Source organism: Lepisosteus platostomus, chromosome 27 (genome assembly GCF_059453375.1).
Source record: "Lepisosteus platostomus isolate fLepPlt1 chromosome 27, fLepPlt1.hap1, whole genome shotgun sequence".
NCBI lineage: Eukaryota > Metazoa > Chordata > Actinopteri > Semionotiformes > Lepisosteidae > Lepisosteus > Lepisosteus platostomus.
Genome location: NC_142637.1, coordinates 6,861,117 through 6,873,615, shown reverse-complemented (window position 1 = coordinate 6,873,615; position 12,499 = coordinate 6,861,117). Strand labels below are relative to the sequence as shown.

At 44.7% G+C, this 12,499-nt stretch overlaps 1 protein-coding gene across 6 annotated transcripts in view; it reads left to right on the top strand.

The window, feature by feature from the left end:
* Positions 1-12,267, top strand: part of sbno2b (strawberry notch homolog 2b) — a 72,142-nt gene extending 59,875 nt beyond the window's left edge. For all 6 annotated transcript variants that reach the window (XM_088621815.1, XM_088621812.1, XM_088621814.1 and 3 more), the window contains 10 exons: positions 693-764; positions 1,107-1,215; positions 1,324-1,395; positions 2,370-2,513; positions 2,819-2,913; positions 3,742-3,834; positions 4,684-4,815; positions 5,552-5,628; positions 6,050-6,240; positions 6,638-12,267. In XM_088621815.1, coding sequence (XP_088477941.1) covers positions 693-764; positions 1,107-1,215; positions 1,324-1,395; positions 2,370-2,513; positions 2,819-2,913; positions 3,742-3,834; positions 4,684-4,815; positions 5,552-5,628; positions 6,050-6,240; positions 6,638-7,470 — 1,818 coding nt within the window. In that variant the 3' untranslated portion in view covers positions 7,471-12,267. The remainder of the gene's footprint in view (positions 1-692; positions 765-1,106; positions 1,216-1,323; positions 1,396-2,369; positions 2,514-2,818; positions 2,914-3,741; positions 3,835-4,683; positions 4,816-5,551; positions 5,629-6,049; positions 6,241-6,637) is intronic.
* Positions 12,268-12,499: the final 232 nt, after the last annotated feature.

The following is a 12,499-nucleotide window of genomic DNA, read 5'->3' as shown; positions in this document are numbered from 1 at the left end:
CCAAAAGGCTTGCACAAACTTAAAAGCACAGTGCACGTTTGTTGGACTTAAGGAAATGGCAAAACTCAAAACAGTACCCAGAGAGTGTGGATGCAGTGCAGCCTCCTGCATTTTACTTCGTGTTTGCAGTGGACAAGTGTAACAATCAAACGTCACTGCCAGTTTAAGAGATAGGAATGTTAGTGCAATATTCCTATGGCACAAGATCTCTGCCGGTTTAAGAGATGGGAGTGTTAGTGCGTTATGGTGAAAGAGTGACTGAAGAGTGCCGAGAGCTGAAAGATTACATTTGCCGTCTTGAGCGATTCCAAAGGCACTTCTGACCTCTGGTGTGGCTTTATTCCGTGGCTAAGGGGTGAGGAAGTGGGATAACGGAGAGCAAGGGATGGAGCTATGTGAGGTCTGGCTGGAGAAAGAGTGGGTTTTGAGGGGTACATAACGGACAGATTACCCTTGATTGTAAAATCGTCAAATTGCACTACTTGACACTTTAATATGGTGTTCTCAGTGCACGATTTGAAAATCTGGAGTATGTAGGACTCTGACGTTTCTGATAACGTAAGCATTATGGAAGCCACTTTCCAAGTATACCATGGTTTTAAAGAAACTGAAGATTCAGTTGTGTACTGTTCTAATTTACTGCTGCCTTGAAGAGTGTTGTGCTGGTTTAAAGACGTTTCCTTGCTTTCCAGGGAGCTTTAACTCACGGCGACAGGAGAGCAACGGAGTCGAGGGACCTGAGCAAGTACAACTTTGAGAACAAGGTACGAGTGATTCTCTGGCCTCGGGTTACCCTGGCTCTGTTAACGCCAGGCTGACGGCGGTATGATTGGTATTAAATCATTATCCTACTGGAAAAAGAAAATCATTCCCTGCTGTTCTGTAGGAGAGGTCAGTTCTAAACTGAAAGAAAAATATTGAAAAATATAATTAGTAGACAACCTTAATCAACCGCTTTTGTGTTAATTGAAATTTTTTGCCCAGTATTGCATTGAAATGAACCTTGAGGTTGAATTGAAAGGTCTGTTTCATTTTGATGATATGTCTCATTTTGCTAACTGGTGTAGTCACCGAGACTTGATGGGTTGTTGTTTTTTTTCTTGCAGTATGGCACCAAGGCTCTGGACAAGATTACTAAAGCCATCCTGGGGCAGATCGAGAGCAAGGTACCCCCTCCTAAAGGCTACCCGGGTGGAGATGCCATGTTCTTCAGAGGTGAGGTCTGCTTGCTGGCACCACTGTGCCCCTGCCAGGGATCTGAGGACTGAGGTTCATGGCATTGCATTATTGTGTGTGATGGGTGAATCCGCCTTGTTATTTCAGACATGAAGCGAGGAATGATTGACGTGGGAATTTTCTGTAAGGAGCCACGATTTGGCATCAGTACAGAAAAAGGTGAGTGTAGGCATTGTATTTTTACTGGTAAAATATGACAAGGAGATGATTTCATTTTGATGCTTAGCATATATACAGTATGTACTTATCATATGTATGCCACCAATGCTTTTCGAAGAACAAAGTCTACAGTTTTGCTTATTGATTATATACTTTTGGTTTTATTTGGATTATTTCATTTGGATTGATCATTCATGACTTACAGGCACATTTGTGATCGCATAAAAACTCAATCACCTCACTGGGTGAAAGAGGTCTTTGGGCACATTTAATGGGGTGATTTAACCTGTTGAAACCCAACAGGGTTGATAGAGCTCAAGAAAGGAATCCAAGGGTGCCACTTATCAAAAGAGCAATGCCCTTCTGCCCCTGGTATGTTGGAGGCTGGGGTTTGTCCCTCCAGACTTGGTAGCAGTGGAACCACATCTTCTTGAATGGTGAATGAAGGTTTTTTGCAGGCTATCCTCATTGATGTCAGTGAGTGTGATGCAGGTGTGCATAATACACTGGACAACGGACTATGAATGGATAGGTCCAAGTCTGGTGGTCTAAGTGTGTAGCCACTAACAAACTCCTCTTGTTGCAATGGGACTACATCATGCTACATTGATGACATCGTAGAACCTCACTTGCTGCCCTTCCTGCAGGTTCCTCCCGATGTGATAACAGTCCATCAGGACAATGTTCATCCCCATGTCGTTCTTGTAACAACAGCTTTCTTGCGAGACTAACCTGAATGCGGTTCTCCAAGACCAGGGTTGGTGACCCCAGATGTAGACTGTGTGCAGAAGCTTGTAAGGTTCAGCACGGTCACAAACCCACCATTCTGAAACGGCAGCACAGGTCTGCTCCGTGTTGTGTTGGCTCGGTCAGGGTGTTAAGTGCTGACGTAGCCAGATTTCACCATCTACAGCCCTTTCCCTTAGGCTAGTTCCAGCTGCAGTTCCTCATGATGTTTGTGTTTGCCTCTCCAGACTGCAGCATCACCAAGTTCCTGAACCGTATCCTTGGCCTGGAGGTGCACAAGCAGAACTCTCTTTTCCAGTACTTCACTGACAACTTTGACTACCTGATCGAGAAGGACAAGAAGGAGGGCAAATATGACATGGGCATCCTAGGTACAGAGCTGTGTATTTGTGTTCTTTAAGGCCTAGGCTTCACTGTAGCGATGGAAGTAGTGTTTGGATCATGTGCAAGCCTACATAAAGTGTTCAAAATACACCGTTTGCAGTCACTTTTTATGGTATGTGGTTATGTCTGGGTACTCCTCACAGCTTTACCCGATCATAGCTTCGGCTTTCAATGCACCCTTATTGTAACAAAAGAGGTCTGTATATGAAGAGACTTTATGCTTGCTAGGATGGTCTTAGTAGCCTCAGCTTGAATACACATGCTGCAAGTGTTGTATCTCCTTTCTCTACAGACCTGGCTCCAGGAAACGATGAGATCTACGAAGAGACTCAGGAGAAGTTCCTTACACTGGGAAACCCACAGGATGGGCAGGTGATACTTTATAAGGTAGGCATCTCAGACAGTGGGTCCACTCCAGGTTTCTCTTACTGCACTTGGGTAGTAAGATGTATTCATGATTCAAGATCTGTGCCACATTTTTTCACATCTGTCTCACGCTGCTGGAGGTTCAATTTATTGATACATTGTTGCGGAGGTTAAAATACTACTTGATCTCCAGCTACCATTTCTGTAACAGTTTTTAAGGTAGAGGAATATTGGTAGAGAATTACTCAGTTCTCAGGAGTCACTGCTTGTGTGCAAAAGGATAGACCTGATCTTCAAATATTTCCCTTGAGGTCGTTCGTCATGATTGTTGTTTTTGGTTCCTGTTATGGGACTCAGTTTGATTCAGTGGTGCTCAGTGCAAAACCACACCCTTGGCTTTGAACAGGTAGCTGTGGCTGATTGCATGCTGACAGAGCCATCACAAAGCCTTGCAGTTACTCGTGGCAAGCAATCTAAAAAATACCTCAAAGAAAAAGCCTCTGAATTAGACTAGGTGAGAGGAGTCTGAAAGTGCGAGTGAATCACAGCTATAATCTTGCCCTTGCTTTTGGCCAATTTAAAGACAACTACTCGAATGCCATCTGACGCAATATAAACTGGTCTAGCTGCTTAAATGAGTCTGATCTGCTCTTCGTGATTCTGCCTGTTTCCTTGAACTGCAAAGGACACAGGATCTCTTTTAGACTTCGCAGAGGCCAAAGTGCCATAGTGGATATAAAGTTATATTTTTAGAGCTGTGGCACTCCTATCTGCAGCATCCAGATTGATCTTTCAGCGCTTTGGCTGATTGATGGGTCTAACTTTGAGCTGTTCTTTTTGTGTCCCCAGATCAGTGTGGACCGAGGAATGCCCTGGCAAGAAGCATACAGTAAATCTCAGAAGCTCAGTGGCCCCGACGAAGGGTTCTATCTCTCATACAGGGTAAGGAGATACCGTGAACACAAACTCATTCTTGTGTATGCATGCAATTTAGCATATTTATTAGGACTGGCTGTTCTTCACCCCACTTCCTCCTGGTGCATTAGTTGACAGGTAGTGCTGTTATTTATTGTCTTTTCAATAAATGAGCATTGCATTACTTTGGATTTCAAATTACAAGAGAACTTTGGCAGAGTTTATTAAAAGTGTTTGTGTAAACCCAAGCATTTTTTAAGTAAAGACGATCATGGTCAGTTGTCTTTGCAAGACATTAAAAATAATCGCAAGGGAGCACTGATCCTGCATATTCAGGAAAAGAAAAGAAATACCAAAACGCTTAACCAAATCAGTTTCACGAAGCATAACGTCTTTCAAAAAGATAATGCCTAGGAAAATCTGGGAAGATCCTATAGGAATCTTTGGCTTCACTCTCCTGGCTGAGAACTACATGGCCACAGAACCAGGAAGACAGGACCCCGCAGAGAATGATGTTCACCAGGGGGGAGCTCCCCAGGTGGAGAGGAGGTGGAGAGGGACTGGACGAGGGATGAAGGAAGACTGGTGTGACTGGCCAGAGAGTGAGAGGCTCGCTAGGCTTTCCTAGTTTCTCCGGAAGCGAGGCCATAAGAGGAGCAGAGGTGAACGTCACCTTGGTCGCTATCATCTGTCCCGAATTGTGTTAAACACCTCATTGCGTTTCAGAATAGTCCAAATCAAAGAAAACCTGATCTCCCACAATCTTACTGGCTCTAAAGAACCTTGAAGTGGGGATGATGCAGACTGGCAGAGCTGAAGCCAGTTGCCTGCTGCTGTTCTAAGTGTTCACTCTTCAATTTTGACGGCTCTCCACAGTTGCGGGGGAGTCACCCGTGTGTACTGCTGGCCGAACAGGGCCGGGGCAAGAACTTCACGTTGTACAAGCCCAATATCGGCAAGCAAGCGCATCCCGAGAGCCTGGACAACCTGCTCAAGAAGTACCGCAAGGTGAGGGCCTGCTAGGAGCACTTGTCATGCATTGTACAGCTGAAACACTTTCTTGAGTTATTCCGCCCACTTCCTTTTTAGTTTCTAATTTTATTAGACTTTCCAGCAAGTAAAAAGCCGCTGGGGAAGGGAAAAGATTGCAGTTCGTCAGGGGTTACTGAACATTGCCATTTAAAAGACTGATTAAATAAAAGATGAAAGCAGTAAATTATTTTACTTTGCATATGTTTTACCTGTAAATCCTTCTTATTGTAAATGCAAAGTTTGAAAAAAATGGGATTGTTTTCTCCTTGAATATTGAGTTTGGTGATAAGAAGTAAGGATGGGGTTTATATCTGGTTTTGCATGCTTGAATTGTTTTGTTAGCACTGCTTTTTCATTCAAGATACCTTTACAGGTTTATACTGACACCTAGTGACAGCATTTTATAAATGCACCTCACGTCTACATTACCATCCATTCTAATAAAAAAGAAGTTTAATACATAATGCTGGCATAATACATCAGGGAGAACAAAATTATTAAATTCTGCTGTTAATGTACAGCATTTCACACAAACAGTCCTGAGAGAGGTCCTGGGTTTTTTTAACATGGTAGGCATTGTTTGGAGAAGTCTGGGCAGTGTATTCAAATCGAAGGAGCTGGTAATCCCTACCAGCCAGATTTCAAGGTCTTGGACTTAAGGATACTCCTCTTCTCCTGCTCGTGTGACTTGATATGCTGTGCTGACTTCCAGGTGACCCCAGAAGAGGCCCAGGATCCCTGGGAGAATCAGTTCCAGTTCTCCTTCCGGAAATGCAGCCATGCCAACTGGTGAGTGTGCAGGGCTGGCGCCCAGCCGAGCAAGCGGGAGCTGGGAAGCTGCGGCCGTCATGACAGGAAGCAAACCCAGCTGGCGTGCCGGTATCCTGCAAATGTGCCGTTCCCCTGTCATGGAAAGGGTCTGGCTCTCTTTGTCAGTCACTGAGATCTCGCTGAGAAGTCGGAGCAGCTTCTTAAAGTCTTTTAAGCAGACAATAGTGTTGCATTTTGGGGAGATCGAGCACCTAGATAACTGAATAGTTAGGAAAGGGATTTTTGAGCTCCCTGTGTTTGTTGACGGAAGCTGTTGACGGGTCCCTCTTGTTAGTTGTGAAGCGTGTGATGTCCAGTTGCCTACTTGAGCGCGGCAGGTGTAGCTGAAGTGACAGTGGGCCGCCCTGCTCTGACCCCTGCACCCTCCCACACCCCTCAGGAACGGGAAGTGCAAGCAGATCGAGGAGGGGCACGAGTGCTGGCAGGGCATGCGCCTGCGGCAGTACCACATGCTGTGCGGCGCCCTGCTGCGCGTCTGGAAGAGGGTGGCGGACGTGGTCTCCGACATCACCAACTCCAGCATCCTGCAGATCGTCCGGCTCAAGACCAAACAGAACACCAAGCAAGTCGGTGAGTCCCGGGACCGGGGCCGCCGCTGGCATGGGGGGAGTGCGTGAGTGTGCGTTGTTGCCAAGCACGGTCAAAGTGCGGAGTTAGGCACCTCGACCACCTTCTAGTTTAAAATATTCAAGTGTGCCTAGTATAAAGCTAACGTTACGGGCAAAGAAGCTTGATATTATTGCAGGACTGTCAGAATTATGAGAACCACATCACGAATGGTCAATTTGTTTGACGTAGGGGCATGTGCTGTGTATATCTGCCACAGTGTATTATTTAGCAGTTGCACAGTGTAACTGCATGACTGACAGTCATCACAGGTAAGCTTGTATGATCGTATGCGCACGCGTGCAACTAAAGGATGCCCAGCCAGCTCTGCGAACAGTGCCCTCTTTCTCTGTGCCCGCAGGCATCAAGATCCCAGAGAACTGTGTGCTGCGGGTGCGAGAGGAGCTGAAGCAGATGGACGAGGAGGTCAAGAGGAAGCGCATGGAGCGGCTGCAGCGGGCGCAGGAGCAGCGGGAGCAGCGGGCGCAGGAGCTGCGGGCGCAGGAGCTGCTGAGCCAGCAGAGGCAGATCCAGGAGCTGAAGAAGTACTTCACCGCCCCGATGCCCCTCGACCTGTCCGGCCAGCCGCCGCTGCTGAACAAAGTGCCAGGCATGGCCCCTGGGCCCAGCCTGCACATGCTGCAGTTCAACAGACACGCCGCGAGCAACCACCTCAGCTCCTTGGATGACATGCTAGTGGACCTTACCAGCAGCCCCTCGCCGACGGCCGACTCCGGGCCGTGCATGGACGGCGCCGGGAGCACAGCGGCCTCCCTGCAGGAGGAATTCAGCCTGGAGTCTTTCATCTCGCCCGCACACCTTGGCATCGCACAGGCGCAGCAGCAGCAGCAGCAGCAGCAGCAGCAGCAACATCAAGAAAGCCAGGCGGCGCACTCGGCCCTCATGCAGTCAGACTTCCTGGATTTCCAGGAGCCCCCTTCCTCTCTGAGCTTGCCTCCGTCTTACCCTCTGTCGGCCCAGGCGGTCCTGCCCTTGACGACAATGCCCAGCTCTGTCCCCACTGCTTCCTTGGTTTCCTTCTCCTCCTCCTCTCTAGTCCCGTCAGAACAGCCGCTCTCCTTGCCCAACGGGCACTGCAGCACAGACATCAACTTCCGTGAGGTTTTGGACAGCATGTTGCGGACCAACCCGGGACGCCAGTCTGTTATCCAGTACAGTATGAACCAGTTTTAAGTGGCTGGCTAGTGGCACCCTCCATCCCTTCCTGGTGCAATGAGCATCTCTCTCTCTGTCTCTCTCCCTCCCCCCCCCACAGTTCAGGCCTCGACGTTACCTTGCCTGAAGTATTCTTTTATCTCTGATTTTTATATTTTGATGTTCAGATCTGTTTTACAAGTTCTACAAAAAGAAGAACAGAAGGCTCTTCTCTTTGTCGTTTAGGAGTTAAAATTAACAAAAGCATCTGTATTTTAGCTAAAGAGAAATTGGACATGTATGGCAACAATATTACTTGTAGTCAACTCAAATCTCAACTCTGAGGCTCCTGTCCTTTCAGTTGTTTTTACTTTTTTTTTGGGAGTCTGCATCCCCTCCCCCCCAAAAAAACAAAACAAAACAGTGTAGTCATCTCTAATTCATTGGCCATTTTCCCTGCTGGAGAGTGCACGTGGTCCTGTACAGGGATCTGAGTGGACCAGAGTCTGTGAATCATAGCCATTGGGTTGCAGCAGATTCACTGCAGTCTGCAGAGAGAGAGGGCTGCACATCCAGCAGGACCGAGGGACTGAGGCAGTGCGGCTGAACATGGGCAGCCTGTGCTCAGGAGTCCAAGAGCCTTCTGGTATTTATTCCACATTGGCTCTCTGCTGAACAGTTGCACTAAGCATTAGCATACTTAGTCAAATGTAGGCAGTCTCTATGAAGAGTACCAGCCTTGAGGACCTGGTATCCCAGTCTGTGGCTTAGTAATTCATACTAAGTGGGCTTAGAGTCTTATTGTCTTCTTAGCTCCAGTATTTAAGCTGTGGATGTTCTTGTTTCCTTTTCTTTTTTCAAAACGGTGAGGCTTCAGGAGTCGCCATCCCCTGTGCTGTTAATTCGAAAGACTGGTTTGCATCTTTGACCTCGCAGTGATCTGGCGCTCGAGGCTTCCTGCAGAAAACGGTCAGGGTGCCTGAGATGCATTGCTTACCATGGGAGCGGAATACCGAGTTCAGTTTGCACGTGAAACTGGAGCAGGCCACACCTTTGAAATGGTGTCCTCTCCGTACTGAGCTGTCTCTGCTTGTCCTTGACCAGAAAGGCAAAACCTGATTGAACTAAGCTGCGTTTAGAACTGTCACCTGAAGAGGCACAGGTGACCTGTCAGCTGGTGCTCCTCTGTCCTTGCTTCCTTTCTGCTGTGCACCTAGTTTTTGCTTTCATGTTGTTTTTGGTGAGAGCATGTCTCCCCCTGCTGTCCACACTGTGCTATAGCAGCACATTTTGGAAAGGATCCAGAGCCATATGCAGTCCCTCAATGTATGCTGACATTGCAATGTTCTCTGAAAACTTTTATAAATTGTTATAAAGGTTTCATGCACATTTTTCTTATATAATAGGGTACTATTAGCATCAAAATGCTTTGGTCTCCTTTCCTCAATGTATAAACTAGAACTGAGATTTATTTCGTGGCAAGGTTAACATTTTCCAACACACTGCAGTTATTATTTTTTTTAAATACACAACTTCCACTTTAAAGCACAGGAGAAAATAAGCGTGTCGTAAAACAGATGCTTCTGAATCGGATCAGCCATCAGTGGTCAGAAGCTTTTCAAGTTTAAAGAAGCAGTGTTAAGCTTAATTTTTTTTCTTTTTCCGGGAAAAAAAAGTCAAGGAAAGGCCACCCAGAGAAAGACACAGGTTTTTGTTCTGGTTGTATTCACCCCATAACCTCAGTGCTGTACCACTGTCCTCCCCTCTCTGTCCCTCATCAGGCGGGGCTGGTGGGGGAGTCCTTTTCCACGGCTGGAAAAAAGAAAACAGACTCCTTTTACAACAGTGCCTTTGGAACATGCTAAGAAATGCAGTCTTTTTATTATGCGTGTATATACATTTGTACTCCAGTAGTGGTTGTCTAATTTCTTAGAACTGATTTAAAAAAAAAAACAATTCCTCCTGATCTCCTCTGCACTGCCTGAACAGCACAGATCTGCGGCCTCGTGTCCAGACTGTCCCACTGCTGAGCCCACATTGTGGTTGAACAGCAGCCTCGGTATGGCAGTGCCACACGGCTGTGGTGCTCGGCAGTCTGTTCATGTCCTGCGTCACACGGGACCTTCCTTTAACCCGCGAGGAGTACCCCCCAGATCAGCAGGACTGTGGCTCTTCCCTGACAGACAGGGCAGGAGGACTGACTTACAATTCTAGCTTTGTTGTACTTCTGACCGGCATTAATACAGGGGGGTAAGGCTGCCTTGGCGCTTTGATCCTGTTCCAATAAATTGGAAGTCATTTCTTTAAAACATGCAGTTGATTCCTGCTCACTCGACTGATCGTGGCTATTAGGATCAATGAAAGAAGTTAAGGGGCAGTTACGTCCTCATGGGCGGAATTTATAGAACGAAGTGCAAAGTCAAAAGTTGCCTTCCCCCATAATGAACACAAATATTACACTTGTGGTGATCGTCCTGTGTGGTGAACAGTGTGTTTGGCTCTTGTATGCAGTGTGACCTTTCACTACAGCATACACGGCTTGAGCGGACATTCTTGTAGGCCTGCCTAAATACTCAGGTAAGTCTGCAGTCTTTGATGCTGCATTAGCCTCCTTTGCTTCTCATGTAATCCCAGCCTGTCTACCCGAACAGCAATTCCCTGTCGCAGCTGGGCGAGCGAACGAGAGTAGCCCGCGCTGCACCCTACTCCAGTGGGTTAACGGAAGGCCAGGCCCAAGCAGAGTAGCCCGTCTCCTGCCTCTGCCTGGAGAGGGCGTGTGACTTAGCAATAAGACATCCTACGAGACATCTGCATTGATGCTGAAAAACCTCTCAAAAATGTTGTTTACGCTCAGAAAAGGAAATTGAAAAGTAAATATGTTCAGAATAAAGTTTTATCTCAATCGATTACTTTGAGAACGTCTCACCTGCTGCATACAAACTTTGTACATAACAGACATACGAGTTTGGAGTCCTTTATTTTAGGACCGATAAGGCTTGTGTCCTATGTTGTAAAAATGGGGTGAAAGCAATGTATTGTGTTAAGATTATTATTGTCATTGATGTTATTATTATTTATATTTAAGGGACTTCTTAGAGGAAATTTTTAGAATATAATCCTGTTCTGTAGTTTAATAATACTTAATGTTATGTCAGGGACTTTTCTAGAAAACAAAAAGAATTACTTTAAAAATATATATATATTGTAACCTGCCACCAAATATATTGCACTGTTCTGTACTGCTGTACAGGATCGCTGTATTCGTTTCTCTTTCCTTTCTGTTGTAATTTTGTTTTGATTTTTAGGATTATTCTCAGTAATAGTTATTTTTTTCCACCTAGGGCTTTAGAATGCGAAGTGATACCAAAGTGTTCAGCTCCTGAAGTTACCTGCTAAAACTGTTCTAAATCTCAGGAAGAAACATGTATATATATACACATATATGTATAAACATGTAAGCATTTGTTTATATGTATATGTACATGTATGTGTACATGTGCTCAAATATGTTGATAAAATGTTGAAGCAGTATCCCTTTTTCAAGATCACAAAAACCAGTGCTGAATTATTTTAAAAATTCAGCACTGTGATGTTGAGACAAAAAAGAGATACTGGCTTTCTCTAACTTGATGCTTGGATGCCATTGTTCAATATTGTAAAGCTTTGTTCATTTAAAATGTTTATGCCTTCTTAGGGTGCAGATCAAATCTCGTTTCCAAATGGGAACATTTAACTTCGTTTGGTTTTGTTTGTGTATACAGTTGTTTTTGTGTACGATAACAAGGCTGGAAAAAAAATCTAAACTGAGAAAGCTTAATGGTTTGGCATCAGCCCTCACCTAAACTGACACATATTGAACAGTTTAGTACTAAGTGTGCTTTGCTTGTTAGTTGGAGTTCCTTTGCATGGTCTCCTGCCCATCTCCAAGAATCGCACAGTGACTTGCTTTCTCCTCTCACTGGCCATTAACTCATCCTGCTTCATGACTGGTTCTTGGCATGCAGCGTACGCAGAGGTCATAGGTGCCTCTCGCTGCATGCAAACAGCTATGCTAATCTTTTTGTTTGGAGGTGGCAGAACACTTTATCCTGTGCAAGTGACTGAATGCATCATTCAATAAAAAACCAGGATACAATACAGAAATGTAGATTAAATATTGAATAGTCACCCTTTTGAATTTTAAGGCTCCTTGTGGGGAAAATCCATAGCAAAGCACATCTCTTATTCAGTGGAAAGAGGAGGAAAAAAAGGCAATAAAAGACATCTTCGATAAAAATATTGCAGTGAAAACAATGAAATGTGACAACAGGGCAAGAGACCCGTGGAGCTCATTTACTGAAAAATCCCATTTTAAACTTTCTTGTGGTTTTTGGGACTTTCTTTTTTAGTGATTTGTACTAAGAATGGCATAATTCTGTTATCGTCCAAACAAAGTTAAGAGCCCATTTTGTATGACTCAAAGCAAGGGAATCCTTCGTGTTCCTAACCTTTTACCGGTTTGTGTTTTATAATTAAATTTATATATATATATAAACTTTCCTGACCTGGCAGTTTTCAGAGTGTCACATTTAAAAATAAATTATTGCTAACAAAAAAGAAACATGCTACTGATTGTATGTATTTTTTAAAAAATGCTATTTTTTCTGTAAAACTGTTTAGCACTTTTATCCTGGGTTTGCTTTTGTTTTCTATATATTTATAATTTAGATCGGTGTATATATTGTACAAATTGTGCCTTTTAACTAATTCTTTTAAAAGGTTTTCTACTTATATCTGAAGGAATATATTGTATTGCAATCTGGTCTTTGTTAACAAAATAAAGTCAATAAAAAGTAAGGGATTGCAGACATGATTTAAATTGTTACCATATTTTGCTGGTGGGCATTACATTGGTTTGTTTTAAACTTTCACAACCCCCCCTGCACCTAAACTTTTAATGGCTTAATTAGATCATTGAACTTAATTCTCATGTATTACCGTGTCTTTAGTTCCAGGTGAGGTGTGCCCTGATACTGGTGGGCAGCTATCTGCAGATTATCTTGGCCTGGACTCCCCAAATCCTGAACTT